This window comes from Anser cygnoides, chromosome 5 (assembly GCF_040182565.1).
Source record: "Anser cygnoides isolate HZ-2024a breed goose chromosome 5, Taihu_goose_T2T_genome, whole genome shotgun sequence".
In the NCBI taxonomy this organism is placed as follows: domain Eukaryota; kingdom Metazoa; phylum Chordata; class Aves; order Anseriformes; family Anatidae; genus Anser; species Anser cygnoides.
This window is the reverse complement of record NC_089877.1, coordinates 29,534,443-29,554,472: the sequence shown is the minus strand read 5'-3', so window position 1 is coordinate 29,554,472 and position 20,030 is coordinate 29,534,443. Positions and strand designations below refer to the sequence as shown.

The following is a 20,030-nucleotide window of genomic DNA, read 5'->3' as shown; positions in this document are numbered from 1 at the left end:
AAAAAAAGAAAGTTGTTTAGTGATACCACAAACTCCTTAAGTTTAGAGGACCCTTAGTCTAATTCCTTTCTCAACATCACTTTCTTTTCTCAGTAAACAGAAAAGGCAACGGCCCTGTTGGCACCTACAGATAGGTTCCTGTAAACAACCACAGCTTTATCAGGAGTTCATGCATCAGAACAAAGGGAGAGAAACAGAACAAAGAAGTGAGAGGGGCAGTTTGCACTCCTGATGGCTGAAAAGGGTTTTCAGAACCATGCAAAGAGCTCTCACCACACTGACCTGATATCAGTAAAGACAGGAGACAGCACTACCTGAACACATGCTCAAAACGCTTTGGCAAGAAGTAGTTACATCCAAGCTCCTGCTGTAGACAGGAGGGTCTTGCTGAGATTACAATCAGCTGTGTGAACGAGCACAGTGACAGAACACATTGGCTTCATCAGTTTTTGTCAAGACCTGTCAATGGTGCAAGAAAGACATAAAATTGCCCTTATAATGAAAATGGTCTTGTTTGTGGCTCTGTGATAAGTACTATTTATCACAAACCTTTGATTCCTTTTGCCCGGACTGCTTCTGCAGCTCCTCTGGGATGACATTAACATCCAATTTCTCCGTGGCTCCTACACATCTCAAACGGGCTCTGCTACAAATGTGTTTTTCACCCGTGGCCTGTGAAATTTCTCAAATCATCTGATAGAGGAGACTTTCCACCACAATCACAGCAAGCCCAATAGCATTCTGCCCAAAGGTTATTACGAAATATGGGTCAACTGTGCTATACACAGCAGTGTGAAGCATGGTAAGAGTCTCACTGAAACTTCTCTACAGAGGCTTATAGAAGTTGAGCATAGTTTCATTCAGGAGAAGCACAATCATCTCATGCAATCAAAATCATCAGAAGTGATTTCACAAAAATGGGTATGTACTTTTTAAAAGTTGTATTTTAACTAGGGTCTAACACCAGGCAAAAAACACATATATTTATGAAAAGTCAAGACAGCAGCACAATTTTAAAAACAACAATAATAATTAGCACACACTGGCTCATGTTTTTAAAGCATTTTACAAAAATCTTAATTAATCCTCACAACACCCTTGTGAGATAGGTAAGTATTATTAGTCCCATTTTAGAGACAGGCATGGAGAGAGTATGACCTGCTCACCACCACACAAGTCAAATCCAGGAACAGAACACCAGATTTTCCAGTTTCCTGCCACACATGATCTGACCACTTAAAAGATGCTGGTTTTTAATAAAAATTTGTTTCTTCTCATCCCTTTTAAGACACCTGGCCGCATTTCACTCTGATGTGAAAAGGTACCTGCTGAGAGCTACTCAGGATAAACAAGTAGAATTGGTAAATTATAATTATTATATATATTTTTTTAAACAGACTCTGCGCTGCTGGAAGCTGTTTAAAAAACTTGACATGGGCGCTTCCACACTGCCTAACAGTACTACTTTTCCTCAAGCACCAGGACAGTGAGGCCTATCTGGAATGCTGATACAGCTCAGAATCTGAAAAAAAAAAAATAAAATAATAAAGGTAAGGTTTCTTTGCTATTTCCAAACAAGGAATCTCTCTCTAGTGGGTACTCTTCTCTGAGAAGAACTCATGTGAGTACAACTGCACTGAAAGCAAAGAAAGATTTTTATCAGGAGATTCTTGAGGTGCAGCCAAGGTGCACATATACATCTCTCAGAAAACCTGGAAACACGTACATATTGTGCTCTGTGTTAAAAGAGATGGCCTGGAGGCACCAGGCATCCCGGGGGTAGAAAATAACTCCCAATAGTCAACTAGAGAAGGATAATTCCCTTGGCGTATCGCTCTTGCACTGAACTAATCAGTGAGTCTAGGATTAAAAATTCCAAACCACCTGATAAAATTCAAGTCAACGGATTTAACTCCTTATAAATGCCAAATCTGGCAGACCCACTGCTGCCTGTTCACAAACCCAGGCTCAGGTGTTAGTGGAGAAACAGAAATAAAAACAGCCCTTCCACCTTCAGTTACGTATGTCCATTAGATCCTATCTAGAGTCCAGGAAGTGACTCTCACGACAGCTCGATCTGAAGATCCTCCCCATACTTTCGGATCAGCTTAGTGTGGTTATGGTCCACTGACCACTGCTCTGGGAGGTATCTGGGCTGCATGCTGTCCAAGAAGTGCTGCCGCCAGCGTCTCTCCAACTGCATCAGGGAGCGCAGGCCTCCTTTAGCAAAACACTGCACCACCTTCAGTCCGTGTGGCATGTAGCTCTCGTTGCAGATCCTGCCAGGACAAAAGCAGAGTTTATTTTCACACAAGGTCACTGTCAGACTCCAGACCTGTCTGCAGGAAACAGCAAGACACTGAAGATGATTTCAGCTGTGTGGTTTAATTACAGCCACATGGTGTAAGCTAACCAGGAGGGGAGCCGGGAGAGAAACTTCTAAGCCTTGCTTCAATGCCAGACTGCTTTCTGGAACACAGCTATGCCGGAAAGCTGGCTTCTTTGAAATGAATTGTTATTCTTTTATAGCAATACTATATAAAGCTCCTCAGGAGACAGACTGCAGATTTCTCAGGGCAAGAACCACACGATATTCCAGAGCCCTGATCCTGCCGTTGGATTCCCTGCCTGGATAGGTACTGGGATGTTACATAGGCACATGACAAGCACCAATGAGTTTAACAAGGAGAAAATACTGTCTTCATGCAGACGAAGATCAGATACTAGTTAAGAACAGGTATTTGGGGAGGCTTAAAGACAGGAGACTTCTAGTATGATTGTCTTTCAGTCTCCCTCCGTGATCTGTCTGTCCTTCAAAAGGAAGCAGCAAATAGTAAAGGAGAAGAGGGATGAGCAAGAACAGAAGGAGATTGCTGGAAAAGAAATGAAAAGAGGAAAACACAAGTGCTGCAGCCCACAGACCACTACCAGCATGAGGGGAAAAGAGTAAACAAGTGCACAATAAGAAATCCAGGGTGTGCCTGTCTGCTTAGAGCCTCAGGATACAGCACAATTACCTTCTTTCTCTCTTTGCTTTCTAGTTAAGTGTATGAATACCATAACTCCAGACTCTGCAGGCTTATACAAGTGATAAAGTTGTGGTTTTAGGGGCTCTTTTTGCCTGTGCAGATCAACTTCTACTAGTCTCAAATTCAGAAATTCCTTAACTTGACACCATGATTTTATGGAAGGTACAATCATATCCCAAGGAATCCAGCAATAGGTCTTATCTTGTCTTCATTTGAAAGCTTAGTCGTAAAAAGTCAGTATGTGTGATCCTCAGCTCTGCAAATGCTGCTGGATTTTAATTTTATTTTGCTCCATAAATATTTACGCAAGCTTCTGTGTATAGATACCCTTTTGTTGAATTTACGTGCTCACATAAACAACTAAAATGCTACATCTACTGCTGGGCTTGTTATACCTGGTTTCCAGACCAGCTGCTTCCTGGAGCATCTCTGGGGTCACTGCTTCTGTGTTAAAGAAGTCCTTGATGCCTTGCAGAAGTTCTGCCCTTCGGGGATCAGGCAGGCTGTCTGCATTCAGCAGAGCTCGGGCCCCTGAGCGCACCTGCCTGCGCAGAGGGTCCTCCAGCATACGCACGCCCTCCTCAGAGCCAATGGGGGCACCGAACTCCTCGGCCAGCTGCTGCTTGAGGTGGTTGTCGTAGTAATTGGAGACGGCGTGGCAGGACGTGCAGAGTAGGAGCACATCATGGGAGTTGTGGTCCTTCATCTGGATGGGGAAGTGTCTTCGGTATTCGTGAGGAACAATGTTCTTCCTGGGGAAGACAAGTCAGCCAGCTCATTACATTTGCCTGGAGCTGCTACTCGCTGATTTCTCCTCTTCCTGGCCCACAAAAGTACAACTAATAATAAAAGTGCAGGAAAACAAAGATCACCAGTGCCAGGATTCTCAATGCACCATAAAAGTTTCAGAAATCCCTTGTTTGTACTTCCCTCTACAGGTTTTCTACATTTCTCGTTTTTAAGAAGCACACCTGCCAACGAAACAGCAGCAAAGACAACAATCTCACCCTTTGTCTCTTCATAAAGTTCAGGCTCACTTAAGCCTTCCAAAAATATCAGGATTAAGTACTGGAAGGAATAGCATATTTATTTTCAGAAGATAATGCCATCAGAACAGCATGTGTTTGCTACTACTGCCCCCTGTAATTCAAACTGCAACACACACGCTCTATCCAAGGACCAATTCCTCCACCCTCTCTAAGAGGAAAGCCTGCTCGGCGTTAAACTTACCCAGATACACGTGACCACAGAGCATTCAAACAGTGACAGACCTTCTAGGATGTGAACAAACACATTTCAACCCACTAATCATGCTTCTGGACGCTGAACTAGATGCAGGCTTCAGTCTTTTTGTTTGTTTGTTTTTAAATTAGATGCAACTTCTTCTTACCCCACTAAGCAACTCACCGGATGTAGGACTCCCGTTTGCCACATACAACACACAGGTTCTCTTTGACCGTCAGATAATAATCGACTTGAGACTCGGGACGTCCTGAAGGCTCAAACCGCAGCTTCACAACAAACGGGTCTGTGCTAACTAGGTCTGAAAGAACAAAGGCAAGCAGAGAATATTCAAGACAACGTTGTATTTGAGAGCTAGGATAATGATGCTAAAACAAGGGAGACGTCCTAACGAATCCACAACAGCATTTTCAGTAATAAAGGATACCAAGAATTCATGTCCAGTTATCTAAGAAACATGAAAAAAACGCTGTGTTTTAAGTATCAACAGGGAAGTTAGTGTGTTCACCTCCGATCCCCTTGTCCAGATACCACTGAGCCTTCTTGCGATCACAGGTGCACAGGGGCTGTCCGTCTGGTGCATGCAGGAAGCAGTTGTCATACAGTGGAGATTTTCTATGAAACAAGGATAACATTGCAAAAACTATAACAACATGCCAGAAGAACAGAGCTCTCTATGGTGATGTGTTCCACACTGCAACTCCTGCAGCCTCATCCAAGGCACAGGAGGGAGAGGAGCCCCTAAAGACATGGTTTAGGCTGCTGAGTGCTGCACAGGCTGCTGCTAGGAGAAGTAGAACATCTAAAAATGTATCTGAGGTTCACGAATTGACTGTAAGGTATCTTTGCTCTCCTGATGCCAATAGAAGCGCTAACTCTGAATCCCAGTTTTCAAGAGATACCACCAATGACAATGGTTTTCAAAAAAAAAAATCTACATTAGAAAAAAAAATAAAAATTGAAGTCAAGAATGAAGATGAGCTCCAAGCAAGCTGTAGGAGTGTTATCAGCCTATAGACAAGGCCATTTCAAGGATCAGCTACCTAAACCCATATTGTAATGATTTATTAAGATGACTTTTCTAAAACTTTGTGTGAACAGTAATTATTTATCCAAGAGCAACATTAGGAAAAAAAACAACCCTTGGAGTACTGGAAATTCACTCAGTATTTGTTCAACTCACTGAGCAGAGTTCTACCAGCTCAAAAGTCTGATTCATAGGCAATGTAATCTAGCAAAAGGATTTCTCCTGACGTCGCTGGGGGTGGAGGGTAGGAACAAAAAAAAAAAAAAAGGTAAAGATACAGGAGGTCTCTTTCCACCAAGCATTAGCAGTTCAGCCCAGTCACCATCATAATATGAGTACCTCTCAACTCTAAATTAATAAACATTTAAATTGAACATGCTCACAGAAAGGAAGAATAGAAAAAGACTTCTGAAATCACACCCAGTCTTACCAGAACCAGACCGCTGGAGATACTGCAAAAAACAGTGGATCTACAGACCTCTCATGAAATCAAGCATGGTTAAAAACAATAAATAAATAACCAAGCAGCCATAGGGAGATATCAGGTTAGTTTGGAATTCAATTGTGTTTAAATTTTAATCCTCCCATAAAGTATAGTCCTTCTGTTTTGTACGACACAAGCTCCAAATTAAAAATATATATATATCTGAAGGGACTTACCGCATACAACACGATATTGTTAATGACTGCTAATGAAATCAAAGTTATTGACTACAATACAATGACTCCACTGCCAAAAAAAGGAGAAAACAAATACCAAAATGAATGTTTTTCTTCCCAAATAAAGGTAAAGGTGGGGCAAGAGGGTGTTTAAGTTCCTACATCTATGTGATTAATTTTATTAGAGTGCACCCAAACATAAACAAATATACTAGTTCTCTGTGTTTCCCACTACGCTGAGCTTAAAGAGATCACTCCTACTTGTTTTATTTAAAAACAACTGAACTCACAGTAGCAAAAGGCCATAATAATTTAGCATTTGTCCCAGGACAAAGTAGAACCATTCCCTCCTCCCTCCCTGGTGTACAGAGTGCTTTGATGCTGCTACAGATGGTCCTCCCTGCGCTCCCTGGCACCTCACATAATCCCTCTCACCCCCAGTAGAGGCAGCTTTCAGGTCTGCTGAAAGGTCTGCAGTCCCTTGACATCTCTGTGACCCCAGTGATCTGGAGCAGCACAGCACGAACACCAGCTTACGAGGCAGATCCTGCTCACAGGACAATCTCTATGCAGTTGCCCCCTTTTCCCTGGAGGAGACAGGACTCAGACGTTTGGAAATGCCACCCAGACAGCCAACTGCCTCCTGCTGGGACTCTGCTCTTGAGCTAAGGCCTCCATATTATAAGGGAAGGTAAAAACTGAAGACATCCCCTCAATCTACTCATGGCCTAGTACAGATCTGAGTTCCCCTGCCACTTTCAATGGAGGGAAACTGGGAAAGCAGAAATAGGATTTGGCTCTTGTGACTGTTTGGTGCTGTGCCCCTTCGTAGCTCTCATTGTCCACTTTGTTTAATAACTAGAGGAGGAAGTGTCATTCTTTTTTTTTTTTTTTTTAAACCTGTGTTGCAAGGAGTAAAATTTGCTCACAAACTTACCTTGCAGAATATCCCACACCCAGAGGCTTTCTCTTCTGCCTCCGAGGATCTCTCACTTGCTGACTGCCAGAGGACTGGACATTCACCGAAGATTTCCGATTCTTTATTTTCTGAGGGGAGCGTGCCTCTCCACTCTTCTCTCCTGTGCTGCCACTCCTCCTTCCTCTAAATGGGATATCCACCAAGCCCTGGCATTTACTCAGTACTTTTTCCCAAGCAGCAACAGAGTTTTCACCTTCAGATATAGCAGGGAGGCAGGCAAAGCCCAGCAAATGGAGGAACAGAGCCACTGAGATCTGGGCATCCCTAGCAGCATAGAGAACCTGCAGAAAAGCACAGACATTGAGATACCCGCAAACAGCAAACACTCCCAAACACCATCGGTCTTTAACACTAGATTCAGTACAAACAGAAGCTGGATTTATTTTCCCTTGTTCCCTTTTGGCACAATGCCTACTAGCATTCAATGTGATTATTTATCCTGTCACTCCCTCTACTGGTCACTGATTTTGTAGACATCTGCAGCGTGACTGTAAAGAGCAGAAGCAATTAGGGAAACCATAATAGTCTAAAGATGGTGAACGAGGTTTCCAGGGTCTTTATCTGATATTGCACTGACTGCTATAAATTGGAGGAAAGAAAATAAAAGAGTGAGGCTTTGGGAGCACAAACCACTCGTTCAAGGGATCCGGCCTTATCGATCTTCCAGGATTAAAGGAAAACAAGGGTCAAGAATCCAGAGAGAATGACAGAAAATTGTCTTCATGGAAAAGGAGGGAAACTCAGGCACGGAGTCTGAAATTGACTTGGGATCATAGTCACACAGAAGCTATTGAAACACAGAACTCAAAGAAGAACAAGATCTCCCTGTTACAAGGTCTCTCCTTTAATAAGAAGTTTGCTTTTCCTCCCAAAACACAAAGATGAAGTGGAAGACACACCTGATGTTGTGTCAGTTCTTCTGCCTCCCAGTTGCTGCAACGCATATGAGGAGACTTGTCAAGCGGGCAGTTCAGGACTTTTTCAGCTAAAGACTTAAGGCTAAGGCAGTTGTGAAGTAGATCCTTCCTTCAGTTTTAACAAAGAAAGCAAAACAGGCACATTAAAAATGAAACTAAACACTAATGCAAATTCAGATGGCCTCACACAACCTGGTTCTGCCAGAACACAACGCACTTGATGCATGACTCCCACTCAAGCAGCATACAGCTGCTTGTCAGCTTTACAGGCCCTCTCCCTCCTCTCCACTAAAATGTCCGACCTAGATTTGGTAATTACCTAGTGTCTGCAATATGCAAAACAGGCAAGGCTGGGAGGTGGTAGAGTCTAAGGCTGAAGTATTTGGCTCTGAACTACCTGCTTCTGAAATAAAAAGGTCTGTCATAGAGTGATGGACTGTCTGTCCCAGGGATTCATCAGCCACTTAATAAACAGGCCTGGAGACATTTTCTGAGGGGCATGAGAGCCAGGAATGACTCAAGAGGAATCCATCCTCAGTGCTAAAAAGGCACCATCAGGTCATCAAATCCATGCCCCACGTCACTAACAATGCACATATACTGAATGTGAAGAACATTCCCAAGTAAAACATTTTATTTTAGGAAGAACAGAGGATGATAAAATAGCATCACAATTGTAACCTATAATAGGAAACACTGATATTAGAACAGTAAATTGGAGCTTTTTTTTTTTAAGCCATTTTTCAAGAAATCCTGTAATTTAACAGTTCCACTTAAGTGCCAATCACACATTTACCCCATAGTTTCAAGCAGTGTATTCAAGCATCTGTTTACATCGTGAGCTCTCTGGCTGTGTTGCATCACTGTGCCTGGACTTCTTACAAGACAAAGCAAGATACTCAAAAAAGCCCTCACGGGTATTACATGAGAAGACAAACTGACACAATTAACATTCATGATTTCATTTCCTTTAAGGCCACAGAATACAAGCCTGATGCGTTCTTGGGCTGCTGCTATCAGTGCCCATGCTCTAAAGAAAGTGCCCCATCCTGAGAACTCCAGTCCTACCTGCCTGGCATCATCCAGCACACACAAATTACTTTTTAATATTTCAAACTCAAATGGTGTACTAGAAACAGAGCTGCCTCTGTCTTCAGACACTTACCGCTGTCTCATGGCTAAATACCGGAGATCCACGCTCCCTTTGACTGGAAGACCATAGTCCTGAAGCAACTTGCAAGCATCTTCCCAGCATCCTACCCCTACTTTCAATACAGTGCTATCTGCCATGATGTCCAACAGGGTCTTTGGGATAGTCTGTCCACTGGCAACGAGCCTGGGCAACCGGATGAGAACACAGAAGCCACTGGAAGAAGCCATTTGTAGAAGGGATACAGGATTCGCCTTTCCCTCCACAGATACCTGAAATAAAGGTAAAAATCACAGTTGGGTTACTTGCAGTGCTGCAGCTGGACCAAATTGTAAAACAGGCCACCAAAGACAGGAAATACTTATCAGACTATGCAATTGAAAGCTTTTCCTGCAAATTATGTGATTTTTTTTTCACAGTATTATTGTCCCACAATTACTTCTTGCCACAACCCTGCAAGAGAAATTTCCCCCCTTTCACCCTTGCCCCTCACAGCTGGGCTGTCAGAAGAAAGCAGACACATTCCTTAATCCACATCAGCACTACATAAGTGTTTATGGCACACTGCTTAACTGCGGCTTGTACTAGTGAATGTGGGGTGAATAAACTTCCAGCCAAAATGATGGCGAAGACGAGCTTTATAAATGACTCAAAGTCTGTTCCAAGAGCTCACATAGGCAAACATACAAGCAGCAGATGAATACTGCTTTCTGGTATGCCCACAGAGTTCTATCTTCTTATCAGCATTACCCTCCTCTTCTGGTTTATTAATTTTAAGAAACTCTTTCTTTGGTACATGGATGTACTTAAAATACTGTAAATCCAAACTACTTCTGGTAAACCACATGTAAAGAGATATTATATAAAACATACAGTGCTATTTAACTATACAATTATCGCTGCATGTTTAGAACTAGACGTATCACAGAAGTTCAGCGAACAAATACAACTAGTGAACTAAAAACTTACAGCCAGCAGACTTAAACGTGAGAACAATCAAAATTAGTGGATAATTCAGTGTTATCATGATAGATAATCACGGTTTCAGTAGTCAGCCGAGTGGTATCCATTCGAGCAGAGGAATAGCTCCTCCCTGGATGATCTCCTGTTGCAATTTGCAACCTAAAGCAGAGGCACTTGTGATCACTCACCCACTCACAATCAATTCCAAGCACCGGCCACTTCTCCAGCTCCTTCTTCAGCAGAGGCTCGACCCGATCCCATTCCTCCTGCTCTGAGACTATCACTATGTCTGCACCAAGGCTCCTCTCTGCCCGGGAGAAGGTGGGAGATGTGAAGACGGAAAGCACCTCCTTATCCTCTGCCTTAACCGGCGCCTCATCTCCCGACTTTTTCAGCGCCTCCTCTCGCTGATCCCCGCGGCGCGCTCTCCCTTTCCGGCGCTGGGCTGCCTTCCACAGCACCAGGCCCCCCACCGCAACACCCAGCAGGGTCGCCAGAGCAACTGTCACCGCTGTCTGCTTGGGCATCTTTCATCCCCCTTCCCTTCACCCACTCGGAGCGGCACTGCGGGGTTTTATCACGGCCTGCAAAGAAAAAGCAGAGAGGGGGGAATTCGCGACAACTCCAGCAGCCCCGCAGCCGGAGGCGCAGCCCCCCCGGGCCGCTTTGGGATCGCTCGGGGCCGGCCCCGGCGAGAGGCCCGAGCGCGGCCGCCGCGGGAGGCGCCAGGCCTCGGTCTCACGGGCCCCCGCTACCGGGCCCCCGGGATGCGGGCAGCCCCCGGCCGCCCTCCCGGGCCCCGCCGGGTGTCCCGGCCGCTACCTGCGCGTGTGCGGCACCGGGCGGCGGGCGCCTCCTCTTCCCCGGAGGAGCCGGCGGCCCCTGGGCGCCGCCATCTTGTACGGCCGCTGAGGCGGGGCGGGCGGCGGGCCGGCCTCCGGCCCCGGTACCGGGCGCTGCCGCCTCCAAAATGGATGTGCGAGGGGCGAGGGGCTGGGGGACAGCCGGGAGCCTTCACACGGCGGAGCTGCTGCGGGCAGCCAGGGACAGCCTCGAAAAGCGGCGAGGCTCCAGCCCCCATCCCTCGGGAGCCCAAAGGCAGCCGAGCAGCACCCGGCTCCTTCAGGTTCCTCAGCGGTTCCCTCACTTCCCCGTGTTTGTGCTGCTGAAGCCCAGCCGCTTGCACCTGCCTAAAGGAGGCACCAACCCACGGGGAATAGTGCTTTAAGTTGCTTTGACAACTCGTGTCAAACTTGGGTTTGGTTTTAACTTCGCCCCTTGTAGCGTAATTGTCGCAGAGGGGAGGAAGGTCTCCCCAGGAGAGCTGGCATTTACCAGACGGATCGCCCGCTGGGCGCAGCAGCACAGCCGAGGGCAGTCACCAGGGCAGATGCCAAGAGGAGCAGGATTTCAATAAGATGACCCATCCCCTACAGCTTAAACAGCTGCTTACCATAAGGAGCCGGGCTAAGCCCAGGGCAGCGAGATGTCAGATCTCACAGGCGATGGGATCAAGTCGGGAAAAGTTTGTTTTCCATTGAATGGTCTGTTTTGAACATACAAATGCTTTAGTAACAGCTTCTGTATAGTTCTTTTTTTCTGCAAAGACCCTCAATCTTGCTCTGCACCAAAGAAATTATTATCCACTTTGATATTAATCCCCTGGGCTCTATAGAGCAGTGCAATCTTGCACGCTGTAGCAACACACATCTTGTTCCTGGTACGCTCCCCTCCACAAGGAAGAGGTACTTCGTCCTCACAGCCATAGCTGGGCCACAGCTTCTCCTTCCATCCCGTGATCCGATGCACCAGACCCAGCTGATAGCTGAAACGCACATCACAGGGCAGGAGGCTCCTGCTCTGAAGCTCATCACACAACGCAAGGTATGCACAGGAGAAAAAGCTGGGGTGGCCTGGCTCTAACTGAGAGTTCCCATAGCCAGATGGAGATGTTCTCCGTCCCTCCTACCCTCACTTCATTCCCCTGCCTCCCCCAAACCGTACAATGCTTTGTGTTACATGGCCATTGTAACCAAGTACAGACCTGGAGCACTGCTTGGATATTACCACAATTTGTGTTAAACCCGACTGACTGCTTGCTCCCTGGTCCCTAGGTCGAGCACTAATATTTCCTTAATGACAGCGGCACAGATTCAGGGAACTGATCCACCTGTAAACTAGTCCAAAGGAAAAAAAAAAATAATAATATCTGGGGTCACTACACACTTATTTCAGAGACCACATAACCAAGTCCTGAGAAGCCTCTGTGTCTGCACTTCAAGGTCCAGCCACCCTGCTGGTGTAGGTAGCGCATCTTTAAGAACTCTGTTAGAGACTTGAGCTCCAAATAGTGACCAAATGTGAACAAATCTGCAAAGTTTATTCATAGCTCGATCCATTTGTAATAAACTGACATCCACCCAGAAACCCGAAATAGGCCAGTCTTTCCTTTTACAAAGTGTTTATTTCAGTTTCTAAGGTAATAGGAGTTTTGTGTAGAGAGGAAAAATAAAATATCCCAGCACTTATTACACAGTACAGAGAAAATATGATATAATGTAATGCCCAAGCCTTGCTTTTCAATAATAACAGGATTGTATCCTTGGCTGCATCTAAAGCCTTTGTTTTTCATGCTATCACTGACATCAGAGTCCTGTAAACCACAAGCCTCTTTAACAGCTTGTCTTACTACCTACATACCCATTTATTCAAGTGTAAAGGTTAAATTAAAAATAAATGAAAGCAACTGATGCATGAGTGCACTCTGGCAAAAAAAAAAAAAAGTTCCCAAAGCCTGACGGGGACATTGCCGAAGATGAGAAGGTAACCAAGTGAGTAAACACCAACTGCTGGCTTAGCCTTACTTATGAGAAATCTGTTGCAGCAGGTAACTGAAGCCTTTACATGGTAAACAGCAAGATTTACTTTTCTTTGTCTCTCTGTAACCTGATCTGAGATCTCTGCAGAGATCGATGTCAAAAGACTCATTTTTAGCCTGATTTCCTAAGGAAAGAAGGCTTATGCAATTACACTGTCTGTTGGCGTTTCTGCCTGTGGGTCCCCTTTCTTCCTCCCTTTCCTTGCCAAAAAAAAGGCATGTTTGAGCCATTGCCCAATTCCATCTAAATTTGTACAAAGAGATAGAGCTTTCAAAGGTGACTTCTGTGAAATGCAAAGCCGAGTCAATGAAACAGACCCTAATAAAACTGCCACTGATAAAATAGCAAGCACGTGCAGACACTGCTTAATATACATCAGAGAATCCACACAGCAGTGCCACATCGGGACAAGTCCGTAGGAAACCAGGCTTCGCTTGTTCTGCTGATCACAGAAAAAAATATTTCTATAATCCCATTAGCTCATCCTTTAACAGGGAGAAGACTAGAGTAAATGACTCAGTGTTCAAAGGAAAATCAATGATAGTGGAATATCAAAGGAAAGAGGCTCCAGTCAAGACCTAAATTGCTGTGAGCAGACAATGAGCAGAGAGCCGCGTGTAGCCCCCACTAGCTCATTAATAACACTGCATTTGGGGCCCCATCCCAAGCTACATAAGAAAGCCAAACTCACATTTCAACTCCTAATGTGATTTATCTTCCTTGTGTCAATGCTAGTAACCCCATGACTACATCTTCAAACCAGTCATTTGGAGCAGGATTTTTTTTTTTTTTTTTAACAGGGCTGGTATCAGGGAGGTAGTAGGAGGACTTCTTTTGTCAAAAAGTCATAATGAGATCAATTTGAAATCAACTGTGAAGCCACATCCTAAAGGTGGAGTTTCACACTGTAACAAGGTGGATGGAAGGTTTAGCTCCTGTTGAAAACACAATTCTGCTTCCCCCTTCTACCTGTAGCCTTCCTTCTACTGCCTCACTTCTGCAAACATTGGTGCCAGTCTGATTCAAGGAATTTAGTGAGCAGAAAGCTAACACAGCAAAAAATAGAGTTTTCTCCTGGTTTAACTCCTTGGACTGGCTCACCACAGAGCCAGATCTCAGTGAAACTACATCCTAAGCCAAAAGATGAATCAGCTGCAACTCCCTCAGCGAAGGGATCTGCCAGAGTTTGCAGGTTTTGCAAAGAATCTGAAACAACAGCTCTCAGAGGTGTGAGCTGCCAGACTGATCCCATGAGGATGAGCTGTATTGCCATTAATCATCACCAACATATTTCTCCATTAACTGCCAACTCTTTCATTGCATATGTAGGAATAGAGAGGAATTTCACAATTTTGTTTCTTGAAGGGCTGCTTAACTTACCTCAGTGGCTGAGCTCCAGAAGACACAGCAAGTTGGCCCCACAGTTCATAGTTGCTTAGAAGGTGACATCCCCTATCTCCCAAAACTCTGCTCCCAGCTGCACCCTCCTGACTGGCCTGTGCCAATTTGGGCATCCATTGGGACACCTCCATGAGCCAAATGAAATCAGTAAAATGACAGACAAACAGACCCAATGAGCAGCAGCATCAGTACAAAGAAAGGGACGGAATGCATAGCCAAGAAGAATAAAGCCTCCTTTCAGCAGCTACAAGTCATTAGATCAGCTCAGCTGCATGTTCAAGCTACATCTTTAGCTGAACAGCCTCAAGGGGTGACGTTTGAGAGAACAGTGCTTGTTCTCCCCACCTTTCTGGTCTGAAATGAGTAAGCAAAAGGAGAAAAGCCCAGAAGCCACCTAATTTCCACTAGAGAGAATAAACTACACAAGAGGAGTTATTAAGGAAAAAAAAAGATATGGCTGAAGTATGACATCATCTTCTTGGCTCACCCTCCTTTTCCTTCTATTTCTCAAAAAATCAAGTGTGTTATAAATAAATAAAAGCCTTGACCCAGACCCACCTCCTTCTCTAATGGCTGCCTTGTCTCTGTTGCACCTGTAGACTAACCCCATAGATATTTGAGTATCGGTGTCCAAATCTCTTTTCTATTTCCACTTTGGATCAACCCAAGCCATTCAAAGGCTCAACAGTGCTCAGAAAAATGTATTTAAACCTCATTGTCTTTGACTTGACACAATCAACCACGCTTCACTTAAAATCTCCTCCTTTTACTATTTAGGCCTTTCTTCCAAGTGTTCTTTGGCAGATTCTCCTCATGCTGTGTCACAGAGCTGTATCCTTGGTCTTCTGCTTTTATCCTCCCACGTTATCTCTCAGTTATCTCATCTGAAATACAAACACAACTACCATCTCTGCGCTGATGATTTACAGATCTGCTCCTTTCCCCAGAGCTATCTTCCTCTATCCAAACTCAAATCATAGCCTTCTCTTTTCTGTGGATGACTAGCAGGAAGCTAAAGCTCAGCAAAGCTAGAACATGGCTCTTTCTCTTACCTACAAGTCCTCTCATCTTCTTTGTGCATACCTATGGATAACATCACTGGTCTACCTGCCGCTCAAGCTTCCACGTCAACTATCAGTTCTGACTGAGACCTCTCTGTAGACACAAGTGCCCAGGGTATGTCTAAATTTAGACTTCTGCTATGAGGCATCTTTTAGACAAAGTCCTTTGATCCATTCTTGGATCCCTTGTTTAGGTCTTTTGCTTCCATACCTAGACTGCCCCAACACCTTTCCCTCCAGCACTGACCAATGCGACTCACAACCCCGCAGCCTTTAACTGCTGTGAATACCATGAGCTGACAGTACAGGAAAGCTGACTGTAGTCCTCCTTTTAACGATCAAGTGTGCCACAACCATCAGATGGAAACCACTAATGCAATTTTAACTCATTCTGCCAATTCAAATTTGGTCAGAACAAAATGTTGATGGGATAATTTTGTACAAGCAGACATTAAAAGCAGATCAGGTATTGTCAGCCCTTCCAGAGGGAGAACAAAAACTCTGTAGCATGGGCACAAGCTGATGTGAGAGCAATGTGACAGCATGGCCATACCTGATCCAGATTATTTTAGTAGCAGTGGGATATCTGGTTGCATACAGGCTTAGAATTAGCAACCCTGAAACCACAACCCAAGGCTGTTTATGTAGATCATTACTCTGACCACATCACTTCTCTGTTTGAAGCATTCTGATAGTTCCTTGTTCTGTATTGCAACAAACATTATTTACTTATCTGCATTTTCCTCCACAGAAAGCCATCTCCCTGTTCATTATCTCCCCTTTCCTTTTCAGTTGAATCCTCCCTTTCTATTGTCTACTTGTTAAAATTAGTCAAAACATTTTTGTGCTTTGTTTCACGCTGCTTTTGAGGCATGCAGGAGACTGTAACATGCTACAGAATTAAGCTGCTCAAGCAGTGGGTACAAACAGACCTTGAGGTACCCTGCCCAGTCTACAGTCTAGCCAGACTCAGGCCAGCTTGGCCCATGATGCTCAAACAGCTGCAGCACAGCACCCTTTGCGCTAACATGTCCCACAAAATAGGAATTTTAGAAGTTGAATTGGTTTGACTAGGTACTGTCCAGGCTTAATTCCACTCCAAGCTGCAGAAGTTTCCTATGAAGCTAGAAAAAGATGCTTCATTGGTGCTACTCCAGCATGACTCAGACCTATCGTTGTATGTGTTCTGATGAGACTACAGCATTCAGGCATTAACGCAGCAACATGTTATTTTCAGAGGAAAATGTTAGCAGTACAGGTCACGATGAATTTCTTAGGTGTTAAATATTTTCAAAATTAATTCAAACAAAGGAGTTGGAGAGCAAAAAATGCTTACCAGTACATTTTTAACCTATATGGATATGGGAAAGAACATTGCATTTCACAGAAAAGCTTGGCAGTCTGCTATTATTTTTCTCTCGAGTTCTGACAACATGACATCTTCTTTCTGACTGCTGACAAATGTGATTTAAAAAAGAAAATATATCAGTTAAGCCTTTCTTGAAAATCCTAGCACCGTGGTTTTAGGAAAAAAAATTGTTTATTTATATTTGTTCATGTAAGTACACATCTTTCCTAGAGACTGGATCCAGCACATGGAGAAAGAGCTTCAGCGATTTTATTATGTCACATTTCAAAGAAAACATTCCTACACCTATTTGTTTCAGTATAAAAACAAAAATATCCAACCTAAGCAATACTTTAGGAAAGGAGAAAAAATGAACCACATGTGACAGAAGTGACAGTCACATTACGTAATGTATTTCTGGAAGGCTCTTGGATCTTGTAGGGATGCAAGCTGTATGAAGACTATAAGGGAGAGAACAGAGTACAAACTGATAGAGTCAGTTTGAAATCTATAGGTAGAAAAATATAATATCGCTAATCTATGCTGGGAATTTAAAAGTGAGCGTCAATTTCTGATGTAATCACAATGCCATAGAATCTTTTAGCATGCAAGCCAAAGAGCTATAAAGTACGATTTATACCAGTACAATTTACCTGTTTCTGAAGCTAAGGTAATAAACACAAATCATAACTGACAGGGCCTTTGCCTGTCTATACCAAGGCTTGCTAGACACGTTACATTGCAAAAGCTGGCTATCGACAGCTCTAACTAGAGCAAAATCTTTGTACAGCTCAGATGCAGGAAAGACTAAGTGTTCCTGGCTTTTGCTTTAGTGTTAACATTGTTAATTATCATTCCAACAGAAAACTGTTAGTGGACTGTGTCTGGATATTTCTCTCAAATTATTATTGTACCTTTAATTATCTTTTAAGTTCCAGTATTTACACCTATTGATACCACATATAGAAACGTGTAAAAAGCTGAAATATGAGAAATGTTCACTGATTTTTTAAAATTCCACTAAGATAGTTTGTTATTTTATTAGAAGTAAGGCTATAACATTGTCAACTAAAAAGTATGGTTTATAGGATTTTGCGTTCTTTCTGTAAGTCTTAGCGAAGACTACCAAAACACTCAACTGACTTCCTATACTGAAATCATTTTAATTTCTGCTGAAAAGCCATCCCTGAAACATGGCAGCGGTCTAGCAGTACCCAGTGATGCTGCCACACCATAGTTAATGTCAGGAAGGGTTTTGTTTGTCTGGGGACACCTAATTCTCAGCAGGTGCAGCTCTGCATAAGGAAGGCCAGAACTACCGGACTAATTCCTCACATTCCTAAAATTGTAGTTTCCATAGGTACTGGCTCTGGTTCTCCTGCACCTGTGGGGAAATACAGACCTGGGAATTTCAAGCCACATGTCTGGGAATACTCACCTCGTGTGCATGGTTGTACATTGCAAAGCAGGACTGTGGGCCGCACCTCACAGCAGTTACACTCCAAGCAGCACTGCTGTTGTCCTCACACAGCGTCAGGTATTACACATGGCAGACTCAGTCCTGTGAAAGAAAAAAAAAAAATGTTTTTTTTTCCCCCCCTCAGTAACACAGAGGTGAGGGTGTCATGACGCAGTGAAGTACAACAGATTAGTTTCACCTGTTTAACCGCCTGCCTTTCAGCGTTTTGTCGTTGCTGAAGAGAACGAGACTCGCCTGTGCTTCCTCTGTGGCAAAGCCCTGGGAGCCCCGCTCCCCTCAGGAGGGGCACCCATCCTCTGGTCAGCCAGGAGCAGGAGGGAGCGAGCGGCAACACCTCAGCGAGCCCCGCAGACACCGTCTCAAACCCAACACACCCCTCACCGCACGCTCTTTGGAAACGCCACAGAAATCGCCCAACGCTCACAGACGACAAAACCCAACACCGGGGGGGGGGCACTTTTCCCCCACGCCCCCTCCAGCTTCCGCGCTGGGGTGGCCCCTTTCCTTTTAGCTCAGTCGGGGCGGCTTTCCGGAAGGGAATTATAATAAAAAATAATAAAAAAAAAAAAAGGGGGTGGGGGGAGAGAAGCGCCGCGACGAGCGAGTCAGGGGACGGTGCCCACCCGCGGCAGCACCTGCCTGCTGCCCAGCGTTGGCGGCGAGGAGTGCTGGGCTGAGCCGGGGCGGGTCGAGCCGGGAAGGGCCGAACCGAGCCGGGCAGGGCAGGGCTGAGCCGGGCCGGGCCAGGGGACTACGAATTTCCCCGCTCCGCTGTTACAGGAGCGAGTTAAAAAGCGGCGGCGCGACGTTAGAGCCGGGCCGGGAGCGGCGGGGAGGCGCGGGCTGCAGCTGAGGATCAGCTGCTGAGGGGAGCGGGGAGGAGCCAGCGGGATCAGGAAGCGGCGGAGTGTCTAACACCTCTCTGCCATGGCTGGCTAAAGAAAAATCATCATAACCATAACAAGGGGGGAAGCGGGGGAGGGGAGGCGGCGGCGGGGGAAGGGGCGGCGGGGGAAGGAGCGGCGGGGAGCGGCGCAGGCGGCAGCATGAAGAGGCGAGGCCGGGGGGGCAGCATGCGGTCCGTGGTGGGGTTCCTGTCCCAGCGGGGCTTGGAGGGGGACCCCCTGCTCACCCAGGACTTCCAGCGGCGACGCCTGCGGGGCTGCAGGAACCTCTACAAGAAGGACCTCCTGGGCCACTTCGGCTGTGTCAATGCCATTGAATTCTCCAACAATGGAGGCCAGTGGCTGGTCTCAGGTAAAGCGAGCGCTCCCCGGCCCTCACCCCCCCCCCCCCCTCGCCGCCCCCTCCCCAGAAAGCATCCTCCTTCTCCTCCTCTTCCTCCTCCTCCTCGGCCGCCTCCCCCGCGGCCCGGGGGGAGCCGCGGCGGCACCCGCCGCCGTGCCTCCGAGCAGCCCCGGGCCGGGATTAATGTTCCCCCAAGTGGAGATCTAAAATGGTTGACAGGTTTTAAATTCTGCCGTGACTGCTGCTGGTGGTGGGGAGCCCCGGACAAAGTTTCTACGCGAGTGTTTCCAGGACGCCGGGGTTGGGGAGGGGGGAAGCCGGGGGTGCCCTTTTATTTGCTGGATCATTTGTTTTGCCTCCCCTCTTTTTTTTTTTTTTTTTTAGAAAAAAAAGGGGGGGGTATTCTATTCGGGGAGGGGAAACAAAACTGCGGGGCTAATCGTGGGAGCCGAGTGACATTTGTCAGCGCCCGCCCGCCCGCAGCGGGGTCAGCGGGGGGGGCTCAGCCCGGCCGGGGGCACCGGGGGGGGGGGGGGGCGGCGTGTCCCGGGGGGCTGGGCACCCCGCTTCGGGGGGGGAGAGGAGGAGGGGGAGTGTTTTGTTCCTCCTCTCCCCCTTCCTCCCCTAGCAGGATGCTTTGGGGGAA

At 45.8% G+C, this 20,030-nt stretch overlaps 2 protein-coding genes across 5 annotated transcripts in view; one reads left to right on the top strand and one right to left on the bottom strand.

The window, feature by feature from the left end:
• Positions 1-835: 835 nt before the first annotated feature.
• Positions 836-19,405, bottom strand: EXD2 (exonuclease 3'-5' domain containing 2). Of its 4 annotated transcripts, none has more exons than XM_066998571.1 (10): positions 19,269-19,405; positions 18,095-18,217; positions 10,156-10,551; positions 9,020-9,276; positions 7,837-7,963; positions 6,896-7,218; positions 4,780-4,886; positions 4,437-4,572; positions 3,425-3,781; positions 836-2,279 (listed from the first exon to the last, which is right to left on the bottom strand). In XM_066998571.1, exons 3-10 carry the CDS (start codon positions 10,492-10,494, stop codon positions 2,063-2,065), a joined length of 1,863 nt encoding a protein of 620 aa, XP_066854672.1. In that variant the 5' UTR covers positions 10,495-10,551; positions 18,095-18,217; positions 19,269-19,405; the 3' UTR covers positions 836-2,062. The 4 variants fall into 4 exon arrangements, with proteins under 4 accessions (XP_066854672.1, XP_013029588.2, XP_013029589.2 ...); XM_013174134.3 differs by lacking the exon at positions 19,269-19,405 and adding an exon at positions 18,315-18,554; XM_013174135.3 differs by lacking the exons at positions 18,095-18,217; positions 19,269-19,405 and adding an exon at positions 10,790-10,948.
• Positions 18,761-20,030, top strand: part of DCAF5 (DDB1 and CUL4 associated factor 5) — a 70,329-nt gene continuing 69,059 nt past the window's right edge. Inside the window, exon 1 of the mRNA XM_066998566.1 lies at positions 18,761-19,393. Within this exon, the coding sequence (XP_066854667.1) occupies positions 19,183-19,393 (211 nt within the window). The 5' untranslated portion in view covers positions 18,761-19,182. The remainder of the gene's footprint in view (positions 19,394-20,030) is intronic.